Genomic DNA, 16,422 nt, shown 5'->3' with positions numbered 1-16,422 from the left:
TCGCACTTGAATAAGTGAGGTATCACTATGAAATGTCACTTATACTCATTATAGAATCATGTTCCAGCATCATCACCCGCATAGGGAAACTACCTCGTGACTGATGAAAAATTTTCTTCCAACCTGAAGAACTATTTCATAGCCTTAGACTAAGTAATAGATGATTAATTGATCGATTTCAATGGGTGTGAAATTTAGGTGTGCAACACCAATTAGGAGACACCGCCCCATCGACACATACCGATGGTAGCCTCCTTGATCTTGCTCAGGGGTATGTAAGGTGGTTCCGGATGGTGAGGCGGAAGATCACCCTGCCATTTCTCCGAGGGCAACGGCGAGGTTGAAGAGAGGTTCTAGAAAATTCGCTTCCAACTTTCTCGGTACGGCCGTTGGAAGAATCTGTGATCATTGCGCCGATACACGCCGATCCGGTAGGATGTACACAGTGAAACAATGCACCGTGGTCATAATGGGCATGCGGAATTGGCACAGGAGGCTATAATCTTTGTTTGGACTCCTCGTCCTTTAGTCCTTCGGGGCGAGCATGAGTACATACTCCCGTGTGCTCTGACCGAATTGGATCATATCCTTCTCTCTAAGTTCCAAATACCTGCTTTCCGGCACTTTCTTTCCGTTGAGCATAGTCCCATTGGCGCTTTCTAGATCAATCAGGTAGGGCTTCACCTTGCCGATCTTGTCACCGTATTCATTACGCTTTTCAATATAGCGGAATTGTATAACAGCGTGTTGCTTACTGATACTGGGATGTTCAGCAGGTAAATCTACTACCGCCAATTCCCTACCGACTAACCAGCAGCTACGATGGCTGAGGGGTACGGTATCCACGATATCTTCGCCTTTGAAAACGAATAGTTTCCATTGGTCTTTCGGTGATGCTTTACGGGCCTCGGGCGGTTCGTGGTATTTGAGAACTATTTTAGAGCCGTCCGCCTGAACAATCGAGTTTGAAGCAGCAGCTAATGCGCCCGTATTCCCATAATTAGGCTTCTCTTTAGGCTTTGGCGGCTCTTCGCCTTTGGTAATAGCAAAGGAATCAGCCTGTGAAGGGAGTGGACCGCTTCGCTTCACTAATTGTTTTCCGCCTTTTTCTCTATCGTCATAATTGTCGTCACCCGGTGCCCGGGGGCGGTATGAGCCTCGTTCGCTGTGTCTATCACGGTCGCGTGATCGCCTCCGCCTATGTTCGCCGCCTCTACCGGGATTGCGGTCTCGAGAAGTGGATCTACGCCTACGCGCGTCGTCGGGGGACCTTGAACGTCGGTGGCGTTTTCTTGTTCCAGATCTATCGCGGGATCTATCTCGTTTTCGGTCATCGCGACGAGTAGTTCGGCTTCGCCTGTCGCGTTCGTAAGCTCCATCGCTATCGCTTCGTGAGGCTCGTTGATTGTCTGGCGGAGATTCGCCACGACCCATGTTGATATTGACGTAGCCAGGCTTATCAGTTTTAGGCAGAAGAATTCAGGGCGAATAAGGAGGGAGTTTATTCGGTAACGGATTTGGATAAGGTTATGAGGCTGAACCTTGCGCCGTCTAGAGCTGAATCTTAAATCAAGCATGAACCGGTCGCAAGTTCCAGGTGATTACTAGGTACATATTCTGCCGGCTTAGCTAGACTCACCGCCCAATTATGTACCTAGGTACCTTTGTTCATCATCGTCACCCTCATTGATTCGACAACGATACGTATTTAGCCTACGCGCTTGTAGAATTAAAGAATAAATATAATTTCTAAGAGTCATAGAGTCGCTTTTTCCATAGTCATAATTATCATAACTACGTCTGTGAGTGGCGCCGTATCTGTCATGCTTGCGTGTCCTCGAAGAACTGTACAGAATAACGCCGCCTTTGAATGTCGAGTTTGTCTACAAATTTCCTTAAATGAGAAGCAATGTAGGTAGGTAGATACACATGTAGTTTAAGTCAGTGGCAATACAGGCATGAGCATGGTAACTGTATGTGGAAACATATTAGCCACCACATTCGATAAACCCATTTCGATGAATAAAATCACCAGTTTATCCAGGTAGAGACGCATTATCTTCTTTATGGCGGTGCTCCAGGCACCGATCATAACGAAAATGGAAGGCATACAACAAAAATTGCCCTTGCTACGATCCACGAGGGATAATAGAAAGGGTTCGACTCCACGATGTGCAATGCAGGTCTTACCCTTTACCTAGGGGAATGCTTGAGCTCCCCGAGGTCAAGGAAGGTAAGTATGCCTTCTTTCTAAAAGATGATTGAAATGGAGGGAGGGAGACTAGATATTTATACCCATTTCTCTAAGCGGTGAAAGGGCGAAATCAGTAAATCGGCAGAATTGTTGCCAAAGCAACCAACCAAACTTGGCCTGCTAGCGCACAGACTTCTAAAAAGGGTTTAGGCAACTCTAATAGTTGAGCGGTACCCACAATCAAAATTTAGGGAGCAAACTTGGACCTGTTATCCCGTAAAAATGCCAGTGTCCAATGCCATCGTCCAGCTTTGTGAAAGTTGCCGAACCGGCCTCGAATTCCCTCTTCTAAACCATCTATTGGGAGCTAACAGCGAGCGTTTAGTTGGCGACAATGTCCAGAAACCAATACGCCGAAGCACAAGGCTATCCGCTAAGCAGCTCAATGATCTGATTCTTACAAGAGCAACTTCCATCGACTTCCCCCATTATGATCGTGAGGATACATTACCAGGCCTACCAAATCTAGCTATTTCCGCAAATGCCGGCTGTGAATTCTGTCGTTTCCTTAGAGATAGCATTTTGTCGGAACGAGCAGGCTTTGTAAATAAGGCTACGAGTACCGAAGTTCACGATGTATCCTTAAAACTCCGTGTCTCTTGGTTTATTACCCCACTCAAGGAAGGCAGGGCTGCTGCAGCAATTTGGCTATTGCAATTGCTAGCAACGTCTTATGAGTCTTGGGGTCAAGATGAAGATAGTTGAGTTTTACCACGTATACCTAGTCACACCTCGCTCACAAGACCTACTTAATTCTTAGAGAAGGAGATAGTAATTAGAGCTTCCATCTGCTGGCCGATAGGATTGGAGACAGGTAGGGAAGCCTGGCTACTTAAACACCTTTTCTACAGTAATTTTTAGTACTGAACATTTTCATGTAGGGCAAAGTTCATTTTTTGGAATTCCAAAGCCAATCCCTCCTGGCGCATTGCAAGATGACCCTCTTGCATTTGTCAAGACGAATATTGAAAGGTATTTGGCGGGCTGCAAGCATGCCGGTACAGCCGACCATCGTTTTCTACCATCCAGGCTGGTAGACGTAACCGGACAAGTTTTGAGAGTCATTAGCCCCGGTATGTCGTACCACCCGAGACGAGGTACTCATTATGCAACCCTGAGCTACTGCTGAGGAAATGCCGTTCAGGTGGCTTCCCAATTAAAATTATCAACCTTGGAAGTGATATACAGAAGCGTCTTGAATTTGGGTTTTCTCTGGACGAGTTAGCGCCAATCCAAAGGGACGCTGTTGGTGTAGCGCGGGCACTTCCAATTCCTTTCATTTGGATCGATGCTCTTTGCATTTTGCAAGATAGTCGTAAGGACTGGGAGCAGGAATCAGCTAAAATGGACAGAATATACGCCAACTCCCATGTGACGATTTTCGTTTTAACTTCAAAGTCGTGTCAAGACGGATTCCTATTAAGACCAAGTCATCCTAGACGAATCAAGGTTCCGTATGATCCAATTGCTGCAACTGTTAGCGAATTCTACGAGCTTGAACACGCAGCGATCTACGATCACCCCAGCCCCGCTATTTGGAATGAATCTAATTTGGAGAATAATGAATGGAATACTCGTGGATGGACTTTCCAGGAGCAACTCATGCCGGCAAGGATGATGTACTTCGGAAACTCTGGTATGTATTTCTCCTGCAGCAACCGCCTATACTCCGGGGTCGAACAGGAGCCCCAATCCCTGATTCTTCATAACATCTTGAGTCTGCGAAATGCAACCTCATTATACCAGGCTTGGTACAATCATATCGCAAAGCTGTATTCTTCAAGGAAAATTACTTACACCAGCGACACCCTTCCAGCTCTTTCTGGATTAGCGCGGCAATTCGCAAGTGCGGCTAGCGATCAGTATGTGGCCGGCCTCTGGAAACGAGATCTCCTCCATGATCTATTCTGGGTTCTTCATCATCCGACATATAAGTCACTGGCAGAACTTACCAAGTCTTTAATCGAACCTCAAATCTACATTGCCCCGTCTTGGAGTTGGGCCAGAGAGGCCGACTGTCTTTCTTCCTGCAAGGCAGACGAGATTTAATGTCGCGTTTGACCACGCAGAAGACCCAACTAGAATGTGATATCCTGGATGTATATGCTACACCCGGGGCCACGACGAATTTGGGGCGGTTTGTCGAGGCGAGGTGTACTTACCCTTGAAATGCATGTGTGTCCCCTAGCGCCGGGAGGATACACCTGGAAGCACCCAGTGGCTGATACGCACATCGGAGATCACTATCTCGAACAACCCCACCAATATCCTAAGGTCTTTTCGTGTTACCTTGGCTGGGAGCAGGCGTCAACTGAAGCAATACTTTGGTCCCGTGAGCTTACCATGGCTCTCATAGGTAGCGTGAAGCAAGACCCTTTAGATGGGTCGAATAGTTCGTCTAGGGATTCCTTTATGTTTGCAGAACCATTTAGCCTTTTACTCCATCCAACTCCTGTGGCGGGCCAGTATATTAGAGTGCGGGGGGTGTTCGGACCTACCGCTCGACAAATTGAGGAAAATCAAGAACGTTTACGTTTCAAGGACTTTCTTGATTGCGCGAAGCAAGTAATGGCAACCGTATAATCAGTTATTATATGGAAAATCATGATTCGCATTCTATACCCATGTCACCCAGGCCAAGAACTGGTTTGTTCAACATTGCGATAACAACAACCTACACCGAGATACGTTGATTTCCTGCAGCCACGATATGAAAGGTATCTCCTAGCGCCGGCGCAGTGTGGGCAGTATATTTCCTTCATTGTTCTACTGTCTACCCGGGCGGTATTTGTATTACGCTGTGGGTTTTACGGCAGGGACGACTACCGAGTTTGATGTATCAATTCGAAATCTTGCGCAAGCCAAGCTCGAATCCCCGCACCATACAATTCTGCTTCAAACGGTCCAAGAGCGGCGACCCGGAATCATGTGTTTTCCCCGATTCTATTTTCGAAAGATAATTGGTACTAAGCCAGGCTGTGGGACCGATTCAACCGTTTAATTCCAGTTGATCACAGTTTTATATCCCGCAAGTATCTCTTATTGGATGCGCCCCTTACCGTGTAAGCGGGGAACGGCAGAGTTAGGGATGTCAGTACCCAGGCAGACATCCGACGCCTCTTATATCATAGCAAATAGCCGCGTACATTACTTCGGCTTGAAACTATTCGTATGACTTTTCAAGATGGATCAGCAACTTTCCAGTTTCGTTATCGGGAGCACAATGGAAGCGTTTCTTAGGACGTTGTCACTCAATAACCTGTTGGATCTTGTCTTACGCTGAAATGTGATCAATCGATTCAGAAGCAGGCTGCAATATAGCTGTCCTCACAATAAGCAAATGTGCATGTTTGACGTGGCTTTCCATGTAACGTCCCGGCAGCCTGCATCAATGCCTGATAATTGAGGCTTTCAGCAATGAGAGGGGCGTGGGAAGTTGGTTCAATGAAATAACCTCTTGATCCCATCTCAAAATTTCGTCTCTCTCGATGTCTTAACTATTAGTTTCTACTAGCTACACCTGCTAGAAAGATGGCGGGCACACCAACAGCCATGCCGTTACAGTCAAAGGATCACAAGACGTTGATGGACACGATCGATAAATTACGGTCGAAGGGAATCAATCGATATGTCAATCTACCTCAAATTGTTGTCTGCGGCGATCAGTCGTCAGGGAAAAGCTCCGTTTTGCAAGCAATTTCGGGAATGTCTTTTCCAACTCAAGACAATCTCTGTACCCGATTTGCGACGGAGCTAATCTTACGACACACCAATGAGAACGTCGAGAAATGTCACGTTTCTATATCTCCAGGAATCGATCGTTCCGCCGAAGAACGCGCGAAACTCGAACAATTTCAATATTATGAGATTCCCGACAACTATAACATTGGCGCCCTTGTGGATAAGGCGAAAGAAGCTATGGGAGTTGATATTGACCAAGGAGGAACGTTTTGCAAGGATGTCCTTCGCATTGAGCTATCTGGCCCGACGCAGCCGCACCTCACCATTGTCGACTTGCCGGGGTTGTTTCGCGCCGGGAACAAGGACCAGTCTGTTGAAGATGCTGCAATCGTGCAGTCATTGGTGCTTGAATACATGAGGAACCCTCGAAGTATTATCCTAGCCGTGGTTTCTGCTCAGAGCAATTTTGCCTTACAAGAGGTGACCCAGCACGCGAGAGAGATAGATATCGGGGGCGTTAGGACTCTGGGTCTCGTCACGAAGCCGGATACACTTGATGTCGGCTCTGCAAGTGAGCGTGAATACTTTGACTTGGTACAGAATAGGGATGTTGTTAAGTTCAGGCTCGGGTGGCATGTCATGCGAAACCGTGGTTTCAAGACCCGGAATTCGACGAACGAGGAACGAGACAAAGCAGAAGCCGAATTTCTCAACCAAGGTGTCTGGGCCGGCCTCCCGCGATCTCAAAAAGGTTCCGCAACTCTGCGTACTCGGCTTAGCGAGGTTCTCAAAGACCAGATACTCGATCAATTACCAGAAGTACTCGAGGAAATTCAAAAGGGGATAGACGAATGCTCCAGCAATCTGGAAAAGCTCGGTACCACCCGCAGTACGCTTCCAGAACAGCGTAAATACCTTCTCAATGCCAGTCACCAGTTCTCAAACCTCATCACTGAAGCCAAAGATGGTTTCTACCAAGATAGATTCTTTGGTAATGCCCGAGACGATGATGGGTATCAAAAGCGACTTCGTTCAGTGGTTCAAAACACTCTGACTGACTTCTCTCACGAAATGCGTACCAATGGTCAAGCCAGAAGAATTGCCGAGGATACGTCAAGAACTGGCAAGACGGAGGTCTCACGAAACGATTACTTGGAAGAAGTAAAAAACTTGATGAATAGAACCCGCGGCTGCGAACTTCCAGGAACATACAATCCACTGATAATCGGAGAGCTGTTTCATGAGCAGTGCACTCCTTGGAGAGGCTGGCTAGAACAATTCTCGGGTAGAATATTCGACGCTGTTGACTTCGTCGTCAACGAAGCATTATCATATGTCTTGGACGAAGACACAAAGACGAAACTTTGGGGAGATTTCGTTAACGACGCCTTAGAGAAGCTCCATCGTCAACTTCAAGATAAAATTGACGAAATCCTACGACCTCATGAAGATGGTCACCCAATTACATACAATCATTATCTAACAGAAAATGTCCAAAAGGCCCGCATTAACCGTTTCCGTAATAGTATCATGCGCGGGTTAAAAGAATCCGGGCTTGGTTCAAGTATATACAGTAAAGACCTGGATCACTACTTGGACTCGATCATGAAGCATACTGAATCAGACATGCAAACACTATCTTGTTCTGACGCTGTTGATTGGATGGAAGCATACTACAAGGTAATCGATACCCTGCTTAATGTATAACTTGACTTAGGCTCATCATATATCAGGTGGCATTGAAACAGGTTGTGGATGACTTCAGCAAACTGGCCATTGAAGCTTGTCTCATCTCTAAGTTGCCCGGATTATTTACCCCAGAGCTAGTGTTCGAGCTCAGCGACGATGCAATAGGTAGAATTGCTGCTGAAAGTTGGGAGATGGCGGACGAGAGGAAATTCCTCACGGAGAAACTGGAAATCTTGAGCAGCGGCATGGCAGAGTTGCAGCGTCTTAGTAAACACCGTCAGCACATAAATGGTAAGTTTATCAAAACGCCTATTCATATCATATTTGGGTACCTATTCTAATCTATAATGGCAATGCGAAGTTAATCGCCCCGAAGACAGGATAATCCGTAGAGTCGAGCCGGTAGGGCCTATATATTCCGATCAGGATGGATACTCAAGGTCCGAGAGATCATCGAGCCCTTCGGTTTCAGTGGCGTCTGCGCCTCACAGTATAGTGGAAGAAATCCCGAGTGAACATGAGACAGAGGTGACTAGAGGAGTTCCCGTGGCAGGAATAACAAATGCTAAACCCTCTTGGCGGGACCGCGAGGCGTCTATAGCGTCCCGAGCGCTGTTTAAAGGGTCAGTGCCTCAAGCATATGAGCCGCCCATCGGGGTTAGCGCTGGGCCTCCAGTGGAAAGTAGAGTTGACGATATGTTTGAGGTTTTCAGTTCAACCCCTACGAGGAACAGCAAGAAGAAGAAGAAGAGAAGGAGTCCAGGCGAACTCATACCTGCACATGTCGAAGAGTTGACCATTTGATGCATAGGGACCTTCAGAGCTTAATAGGATATAAGGAAATGGATTTTCATGGTATCCCGGTGCGGGAATTTGGATTGAAGGGTAGAGCACTGGTAGGGTTTGCGAGTACCAATACCTAGTCTCTGAAGATTGATATCTTGTAAACCGTGAAATATAGCCCGACACAGCATGTTGCGCCCAATCTAATTTCGACTGTTGCTAGTAATTTTCGAAATGGAAATACATTGTTGGAAGAGGTTCGTTATAGGGGCAACCCCACTTATTCATTTGGTGCCCAGTAAATCTTTCACAGCGTATTACGTGTATTGGCACTATCATCAATGGAGGTTGTACCAAGTGCTAACACCCATCCAACCAACACCCCTCTTTATCCGACTCCCTTGACTCACGGGCTCACTCGAGTTGTTGGCCTCGTTGTTAATTCTTAACTTTAACACACATTTTTAATCCCTCAATCGCATTAAACTACTTATCATCTATTTCATTCACATTCCACCATGACCTCCAGAGAGACCGTCCTGATTACAGGCTGCAGCAATGATGGCATTGGCTCTGCCCTAGCCCTCGTTTTCCAACAGCGCGGATTCCATGTCTTCGCTACGGCTCGAGATCCCTCTAAGATGTCCAAGCTCAATGGTCTTCCCAATGTGACGCTGCTAACACTTGACGTCGTTAAGTCAACCGACATCAAGGCTGCCGTCTCAGCCGTCTCGAAGGAGACAGGCGGTACCTTGAATTACTTTATTAGTAATGCTGGTCATAACCATTTCATGCCCATTCTCGATGAGAATCTGGACACAGTTAGGGACCTCTTCGAGATCAACTTTTTGGCCCCGATTGCGCTTACTCAAGCCTTCGCCCCTTTACTCATCAAGGCTAAGGGCATGGCTGTGTATGTTACCAGCATCTCAGGATATCTCAATATTCCATATATGGGTAAGCGACTCCAACACTGCTTCTAGCTTACATGGGTTCCTAGGAAACTAACATTAATCTTAAAGGGACATATGGGGCATCTAAAAAATCTCTGGAGATTGCAGCTGATACTATGAGGCTTGAATTGGCTCCCTTTGGCGTCGATGTACTTGAAGTCGTCACTGGTGCTGTTAAAACTCTAGGGCAAACCTACTTTGAAGACTTTGCGCTTCCACCCCAGTCCCTCTATAAGAGTATCGAGGACATTATCGCTGCTAGGGCTCAAGGGAAGGACGGTATGCCGCGGATGGAATCAATGGAGTATGCTAGCAAGGTTGTGGACGAAGTTGTGAAACGCACCACAGGCCGTTTTTGGTGTGGCAACAACGCCGACAGCGTTAAAATGAGCACTACGGCGACCGCAGTGCCGCAATCCGCTATGGTAAGCCTGATATCAATCCCTCGTTTTGAGAATGCTAACCAAAGGTAGGATGCTGGGGCTGTTATTGGAACTGGTCTTGAAAAACTGGGAAAATAGAGCTTATAACCTATAGGGATTAACAGCCTAGTGTTAAAATCATTGGAATGTCAATACACAACTCTTCTGCCTGGATTTCCCAGTGCCGAGATACATAGGGCCTTGCTGTGCGATCCAAAGGGTGGTGATTACTAATCTCCACGGGTGAAATGTATTACTAATTACTAATCCGTACGCCCCTGGGCTGATGGCTGCGTGCCATGGATTCTATGTATAAAGTCTATAGAAGTCTGTTTATCATACTAAGATACTTAGTAGACTACTCCCTTTTTCCAGATCGGAACCTCTCCGAAATCATTTACACTCCACTTGACCCCACCCTTTTCGTCTATCCATGCGCCCTGATCGCTAGCCTTAAATCCACGCTGCTCGTTCTCCGCGATCTCGTTCTTACTAACACCCATAGGATCCTTCGCAATCCATATTAAGGGAGTCGGACTTGTAAGCGCCGGGTTCAAGTACGCCTTCTGAAGTTGCTCTTCGGTGTACTCCGGAACGTCCTCATCATCATAGGAGTCACCCTCCTGTAGCCATGTCCTCATAGCTTGATATGATGCGAAGACTTGGGGTTCGAAGAAACGAGCGATTGGTTCCAGAATGCGCTGCGCAACAGTTTGTGGCACATGCGCCTGTTGGCCAAGGCGTTGGATCCGGGATGATGTTTGCGCTTGTCCTTCCTCCGCCGAAGCTAGCAACGGTTCGGACTCGTCATCCCTTTCGGAGAGACTGGCAAGGTCGGCTGGTAGAAACTGCTCGAGTGGCGAAAGGTATTTATTCATTAGCACGTTATAGAGAATCGTTATAATGAATAGAATCGCGATTATGATGGATGGACCGGTAGCCTTTCTCAAGCTGAAGATACCAAGCAGCGCGAGCTCGGCGATGTAGACCCCAGTAAGAAGGTGCTCGAGCGCAAGAGTGTATGCTTGGCCCTTCGTATCTATCTTAGGCTTTATTACGAAGAGAAGATTGTAGCGGTATGAGAAATAGTAGAGCGATAGCCCAATAGCGGCGAAGCCAAGGACTAGTGGTGCGATACAAGAGTAGGCGATTGCTAGGAATAATAAGTAAGCCGGGTAAACGGAGACGAGACGAAGGAAGCGATAGACTAACCGATGATAGCGAAATTGGCAAACTATTATACAGTTAGTACGAGTTTTAGTTTTGAGAGTTAAATATCCTGACCTTTGGAAATAGTTTGCCCCAAGCGATTCCTTTCATATTTGTGAATCGATTGAACTTTTGCCGCGGCGTCTTATCGAAGAAGTAATTGTAAAAGAGATATGATAGAAGATCTGAATAATTCAGTAGATTGTCTGCAGCTGACGTAATCCCCTGAACGATGAAATAAGTTAGGTAGAAATTTGCAGCCTTAGGAAGCTGTCTCGCTAAGAGTTCTGGGACAGATGTGGGGTCCTTGACTCTTCTCATGAGTTCTTGGGACACAGCTGCGGCTCCAGAAAAGACCGCGGTAACGAGGAAGACCTGTGTGACTTGGAAAACGTAGTACCACTTCTGAACCTTTAACTCTGTGGCAGTATTGGTAGGACTACCCGATGACTTGAATATGTCTATGTGGAATTAAGTCAGTTATCTGTCTTGTGACAAGAGAGGACGATTGAACCCTACATCGGAATATAGTAGGGACTAATTTGCTCAACCAACTTGTAGCCAACGGCGGAATTAAACCGGACAGAAGGCTAATGACTGGACGCGGAAGGTTATTTAAAAATTTCAACCATTCAACGTTCTCAGCAAGATAACTAATGTTAGAGATTAGGCCTATTAATCCACTGGGGATGGACCAGGAAACGATTGTCGCGATGACAATTGCTAGGGCGGTTCCTTCTTCAGAGATGCGACGAGCGGGGGGTATGGTGAGGTTCTTCCATATAACTTCCTGTGGAGATACACCGGTATACCTAGGACTAAGGGCTAGGAGGTTACTCGAGGCGACTTGCTGACAGGCTTGTTGGGCTTCAGCACATGTCTTAAATTCGACAAATACTGCTGCGGCGCCGTTAGTTTCGCCAATGCCGTAGGCTCTTCGTGCATCTTCAATTTTTGTTTCCTCTTCCTTAATCTTGTCGCGTAACCAGACGATACTGTCCACCTTCTCATTCAGAGGGGACACGATTGGCTTATGTCTTGGCCTAATGGATTTTCTTACCGAGTCGGGAAGATTGTCATAACTAGGAAATCCATTGGCGGATCTAGATTTCTTCGCGTGTCGCCTTCCTTCTTTATAAGCTTTTAGGATGAGAGACGTTTCTGCAATCTCGAGTTGTTCGACTTTCGACCCCCGGCTCGACACCAGACTCTCTAGCCCTTCGGCTTTTGCGACAGGCCAAATACGCGAAGCGCCATCCCCGAAGAAACGGTGAATGTTCTCTTCGTCAAGCGCATCCCTTGGCGCGGATAGGAATAATACGGTCCGCGAAGAAAGACGAGTTGCGACAGGCTTCGACAGAATCCAAGCTTGACGTAGTCCGATAAGCCAGAGACGTTCACGAGCGACGGTGAACATAACGAAGCCGAAAAATACCCAAGCTAATATGGAGTGGGCATAGAGATGGGTTCTTCTCTTGACGTTCCCTATTCCGATCTTATCAAGCTCCGTGGAGGATCCACCACCAGTTGCATTTACGGGCATTAGAATGGGCCATGTGAGGCAGCAACCAACGAAACAGATGAAGATAGTTGTTCGTAGAAAGCGAAGGTAGAGATAAGCATCTAGTGATTGGTGATGTAAGATGAACTTATCGGGTACCTTGCGCATAGTATGTACCCAGTTAAAATAAGATCGACTCGCGGAAGGGGTTCGGTCTCTACGCGGAATTCAGCGTCACTCCTAAGAATAACTAATGATACTAATATACTAACTTCTCCGAGACACTTCCAATGAATGTCCGGGGCGCATAGATATTGGGATACCATCGCCGCACAACAATGAATATCGCGACGAAAATAAGTCCCGTCACCTGTACGTTTTAGTAAAAATATGTAAAGGAGTACAGATGATACTTAGGTGTATATGAACTTACCCATGTGGGGACGAAGGCAGAAATGACAGCTGCGAGGGATGCTGACCCCTTGGGCTAAGGCACTGGGATGTTAGCAACATCTTGGGACACTATCACACTTTGACAATTCCTTGAGAATTTTGATAGTAGTATGCGAAGGTCGCATCAAGCATCACTAACCTTAGCCTCCATGGCAGATGGTCCGCCGCCCGTATCAATAGGGACGTTCATGATCCGATTGAATGGTACCCCTCTGGTAGGATTGATTCAACGCGATTCAGCCCTGTTATGTACCTAGGTAAGCACCAGATACGCGGAGAACTGGACAACACAAACTCTTAAAAACTGAAGAGTAAACATAGACATAACGAGTTCATTATGCTTTAGGCAATTTCAATGGAGTCGAGTAATTTAATGTTGAATGTAGATCAGGTGTGCATAGTGAAAACAGTAATAGCGATGATGAGACAGTTGTTGAAAAGTTGAAAATCGTACGAGATCGTGGTAGTCGATGACGTAGGTGGACGGGTAGAACGCGTTTAACATTGATTACCTAAGTTTCAGCTGGGGCTTAATATGTGGCTAAGCAGCTTGGCTTCCAAATTGCTGGGCTACGTCATAGGATAGATTATATAAGTTCCTTTAACAATTAAGTGCTTACGGCATCTCCATTTTAATACGTCGAAAACGCCGTACCCCCTTTTCAATTTCCAAACCTTACAACTTTATTTTCGCTATAATGTTTGAGTCCTTCAAAGGACTTGAGCTTAATGAAGTCAATTTTGTTCAGCTCAATAGAATATACGCCGTGTTACCTCACATATAGTAACCCTATGGGCTATGATGTCCTTTCTACCCATGTCACAATTTGGTGTGCTGTCCCATGGTCCTGGCTCAATACGCCGTATCCGTTTCCGGGTGGGGCACCGTGGCATTCCTTTCGTTCAGCTGCGGCTTCTATTAGCCCTATGATGAATACGGCGTATATCTGCTTGCCAGCTAGTGCTACAATTGCTCCAAGAATATCTAAGAAAAGAAGGCAATGAACCCTTCTCGCGTGGCTCAGCCGTAAAACCGGCAATTTTTGGTAGTGATCTCAATCTCCCTGCTAGACCTTGGAGTATCGAGATCATTGCGTAGAATAGCATATACAATGTTGCCATAAGTATATATATCTGCTTTTTCATCCCGTCGACTTCATGATAGTTCTATTCTCCATCGCAGTTCACACTCACTAATCTATTTCATTAATGTATTTCATTAAAAACACAATGGGTTCTTTTCGCACTCTCTTACCGTTTTCCTTAATATCGTTGTCCCTTGCCCAACCATACGGGACATCAAAGATCCAATGGGGCCCGTGCAACAAGACTGAAGTTCCATACGAGGTTCCGGTTGAATGCGCCGCTATAGATGTTCCTTTCGACTACACCCAATCAAACTCCAGCGAAACACTCCAGCTTGACCTTGTTAAAGTTGCTGCTGTGGTGCAACCCTCTAAGGGAAGCATCCTCCTCAACTTTGGAGGACCAGGGGGTACGGGAAGAAACGAACTTTGCACGAAAAAGCTATCTGAGGAATTGCTAGCGTAAGCAAGAATGGAAATCAATCATTATGGAAAATCGTACTAATTCTATTTAGGCTTTCCGGCCGACAATTCGATCTAATTGCATTTGATCCTCGGTATGAGCGTGCCCTATTGTGATATCATTTTTGACGCGAAGAGTATCGATACTAATGACCTCCTGACCACTAGCGGTACTTCCGGTTCTAAGATACCTATTCAATGCTATGAAAATCAATTTGACGCTTGGAACTTTCTCATAACCTATGGACCGTCTAACACATCGGATACGGAGTTGGCCAAGCAATGGGCGCAAGCTGCTAACGTAGCGGACGTCTGTTCCAAGTCAATGGCAAAGTATGGTAGCGTTGTTACCTCCGCGTTTGTGGCAAGAGATATGATGCGGATCGTTGATGCACTCGGAGAGGATGGATTGCTACGATACTGGGGTGAGTCGTGAATCTATTGTACATGATAGTATCGTTAAGCTAACTTTCTTTTCAAGGTTTCTCATACGGTACCACGCTCGGCGCCACTACTGCAGCTATGTTCCCTGACCGAGTGGAGAGAATGGTTTTGGATGGTGTCCAAAACCCGCATGAGTACTACCACGCACAAGCGTATGCTACCTCATAGATAATTTCTTGGGGTCAATTGCTAACTGTCATCCCATAGCGACTTTGAAGAGTGGGCCGACTCAGACAAATCCTTCTCCGCAATCTTTACCGGATGTGTTGCAAACCGCGAGAACTGCGACCTGGGCAAAGGTAACGATAAGACGGCCGCTGAGCTCGAGCAATCCGTCTGGGACCTCCTTGACGACCTCAAGGCGCGCCCAAGGGCCATCGGGCCGTATACGTTAAGCTACGCATACCTGAAGTCCTTCATCGTGAGGATGCTTTACAACAGCGGAAATTGGCCGGCCCTCGCTACCCTTCTCAACCAGATCCTCAACGGGCAACCGGAGGACTTGGAGAAATCATTGACCGCAATTTTCGGCGCTTACACCAACATCACTGATGCCTTAGCCGGAATTCAACAGCCGCAAGCCCTCTACAGTATCCACTGCAGCGATAACATGGTGAGAACTAAGAATTTTGACGACTGGGTTCCGGCTGTTCAACGCATGTATGATACTAGCAGAATCAGTAAGTGCCACATTTCACTCATACCTGCTTCGAGTGGTTTCTTTTATGATGGAAACTAACGATATCATCATAGTCGGAGATGCTCTAGTGAGCTTGTACGCTGCTTGCGCGCAATGGAAAATCGAGCCTAAGGAACGATACACTGGAGATTTCAACGTAAAGACGAAGAACCCAGTATTGTTCATTGGTAACAGCCATGACGCACTCACACCACTACGTTCGGCGAAGAACGTCAGCTCTACCTTTGAAGGTAGTGTCGTACTGGAGGTTGACGGATACGGTGTAGGTTCCCCCTTTTAGATTTCCCCCTTAGCCGAGTTCGATTAGTGCCGGAAGTTGACAACATCGGCAACGTATATAGCATGCCTCATTGGCCGCACCTTCTAGCTGCACCATCAAGACCACTTCCGCCTATTGGGTGAACGGCACCCTTCCCCCCAAGGATACGATCTGCGACTCAGATGGCCCACTCTACGGAGGAGTCACATGGGCTGATGTTATCGCGAAGGTATATGGCAACGGTACCGCCATCGCCAAGCGAGACGTTTTGCACGAACCCGTGATTGGAGGCTCCCTGTTCCCCCGTGTATCCTTTAAATAGTGGGGATATAGTGGGATCGATCCTAGGTTAGAGAGAGACGATACTACGATTTGTGGACTATTATAGATTTGGATGGATGATTGGGAACTTGCGATGGTATTTAACATTCTTTAGACTACATTTTTAACCTGTAATTATTATCTTATCACTCCAAATCGTCCTTGATTACTACGGCTGATTGTCTAATGCTTCTATCTACGCCCTC

The 16,422-nt window shown here is 46.6% G+C and overlaps 6 protein-coding genes across 6 annotated transcripts; 4 read left to right on the top strand and 2 right to left on the bottom strand.

Moving 5' to 3' along the window:
• Positions 1-174: 174 nt before the first annotated feature.
• On the bottom strand, positions 175-1,595 carry F4822DRAFT_354779 (SMAD/FHA domain-containing protein). Its single transcript, XM_051456012.1, has one exon. The coding sequence runs from the start codon at positions 1,432-1,434 to the stop codon at positions 526-528; it is 909 nt and encodes a 302-aa protein (XP_051311562.1). The 5' UTR covers positions 1,435-1,595; the 3' UTR covers positions 175-525.
• Positions 1,596-2,205: 610 nt separating this feature from the next.
• On the top strand, positions 2,206-4,303 carry F4822DRAFT_432645 (heterokaryon incompatibility protein-domain-containing protein; the record flags this gene model as incomplete). Its single annotated transcript, XM_051461690.1, has 5 exons — positions 2,206-2,233; positions 2,580-2,954; positions 3,015-3,068; positions 3,136-3,327; positions 3,399-4,303. 5 exons carry the CDS (start codon positions 2,206-2,208, stop codon positions 4,301-4,303), a joined length of 1,554 nt encoding a protein of 517 aa, XP_051311561.1.
• A 1,482-nt stretch (positions 4,304-5,785) lies between these two features.
• Positions 5,786-8,428, top strand: F4822DRAFT_432644 (P-loop containing nucleoside triphosphate hydrolase protein; the record flags this gene model as incomplete). Its single annotated transcript, XM_051461689.1, has 3 exons — positions 5,786-7,615; positions 7,669-7,915; positions 7,986-8,428. 3 exons carry the CDS (start codon positions 5,786-5,788, stop codon positions 8,426-8,428), a joined length of 2,520 nt encoding a protein of 839 aa, XP_051311560.1.
• Positions 8,429-8,671: 243 nt separating this feature from the next.
• F4822DRAFT_414152 (putative hydroxybutyrate dehydrogenase) lies at positions 8,672-9,954 on the top strand. Its single transcript, XM_051459105.1, has 3 exons — positions 8,672-9,364; positions 9,430-9,785; positions 9,834-9,954. Exons 1-3 carry the CDS (start codon positions 8,926-8,928, stop codon positions 9,879-9,881), a joined length of 843 nt encoding a protein of 280 aa, XP_051311559.1. The 5' UTR covers positions 8,672-8,925; the 3' UTR covers positions 9,882-9,954.
• Positions 9,955-9,957: 3 nt separating this feature from the next.
• On the bottom strand, positions 9,958-13,399 carry F4822DRAFT_414151 (DUF221-domain-containing protein). The gene is made up of 7 exons (XM_051459104.1): positions 13,085-13,399; positions 12,926-12,979; positions 12,765-12,862; positions 11,511-12,709; positions 11,067-11,452; positions 10,995-11,016; positions 9,958-10,935 (listed from the first exon to the last, which is right to left on the bottom strand). Exons 1-7 carry the CDS (start codon positions 13,133-13,135, stop codon positions 10,133-10,135), a joined length of 2,613 nt encoding a protein of 870 aa, XP_051311558.1. The 5' UTR covers positions 13,136-13,399; the 3' UTR covers positions 9,958-10,132.
• Positions 13,400-14,052: 653 nt separating this feature from the next.
• Positions 14,053-16,392, top strand: F4822DRAFT_354659 (alpha/beta-hydrolase). Its single transcript, XM_051456010.1, has 7 exons — positions 14,053-14,492; positions 14,546-14,587; positions 14,661-14,917; positions 14,974-15,088; positions 15,144-15,616; positions 15,690-15,898; positions 15,978-16,392. The coding sequence occupies exons 1-7, from the start codon at positions 14,155-14,157 to the stop codon at positions 16,215-16,217; spliced, it is 1,674 nt and encodes a 557-aa protein (XP_051311557.1). The 5' UTR covers positions 14,053-14,154; the 3' UTR covers positions 16,218-16,392.
• Positions 16,393-16,422: the final 30 nt, after the last annotated feature.

This window comes from Hypoxylon trugodes (assembly GCF_022578975.1).
Source record: "Hypoxylon trugodes strain CBS 135444 unplaced genomic scaffold F4822scaffold_8, whole genome shotgun sequence".
Lineage (NCBI taxonomy): Eukaryota > Fungi > Ascomycota > Sordariomycetes > Xylariales > Hypoxylaceae > Hypoxylon > Hypoxylon trugodes.
This window is presented reverse-complemented; position numbering and strand designations above follow the sequence as displayed.

What these genes read in the sequence shown, in the direction of transcription:
- F4822DRAFT_414151 (XM_051459104.1), bottom strand. Translation starts at nt 13,135, where the DNA reads ATGAACGTCCCTATTGATACGGGCGGCGGACCATCTGCCATGGAGGCT. An exon ending in CTGCCTTCGTCCCCACATGG is followed by an intron (nt 12,863 to 12,925) that starts GTAAGTTCATAT and finishes TAAAACGTACAG; the next exon opens with GTGACGGGACTTATTTTCGT. An exon ending in GGGGCAAACTATTTCCAAAG is followed by an intron (nt 11,017 to 11,066) that starts GTCAGGATATTT and finishes ACTGTATAATAG; the next exon opens with TTTGCCAATTTCGCTATCAT.
- F4822DRAFT_354779 (XM_051456012.1), bottom strand. Translation starts at nt 1,434, where the DNA reads ATGGGTCGTGGCGAATCTCCGCCAGACAATCAACGAGCCTCACGAAGC.
- F4822DRAFT_414152 (XM_051459105.1), top strand. Translation starts at nt 8,926, where the DNA reads ATGACCTCCAGAGAGACCGTCCTGATTACAGGCTGCAGCAATGATGGC. An exon ending in TCTCAATATTCCATATATGG is followed by an intron (nt 9,365 to 9,429) that starts GTAAGCGACTCC and finishes TTAATCTTAAAG; the next exon opens with GGACATATGGGGCATCTAAA. An exon ending in CAGTGCCGCAATCCGCTATG is followed by an intron (nt 9,786 to 9,833) that starts GTAAGCCTGATA and finishes AACCAAAGGTAG; the next exon opens with GATGCTGGGGCTGTTATTGG.
- F4822DRAFT_354659 (XM_051456010.1), top strand. Translation starts at nt 14,155, where the DNA reads ATGTATTTCATTAAAAACACAATGGGTTCTTTTCGCACTCTCTTACCG. An exon ending in CTAATTGCATTTGATCCTCG is followed by an intron (nt 14,588 to 14,660) that starts GTATGAGCGTGC and finishes CCTGACCACTAG; the next exon opens with CGGTACTTCCGGTTCTAAGA. An exon ending in TGGAGGTTGACGGATACGGT is followed by an intron (nt 15,899 to 15,977) that starts GTAGGTTCCCCC and finishes CAACGTATATAG; the next exon opens with CATGCCTCATTGGCCGCACC.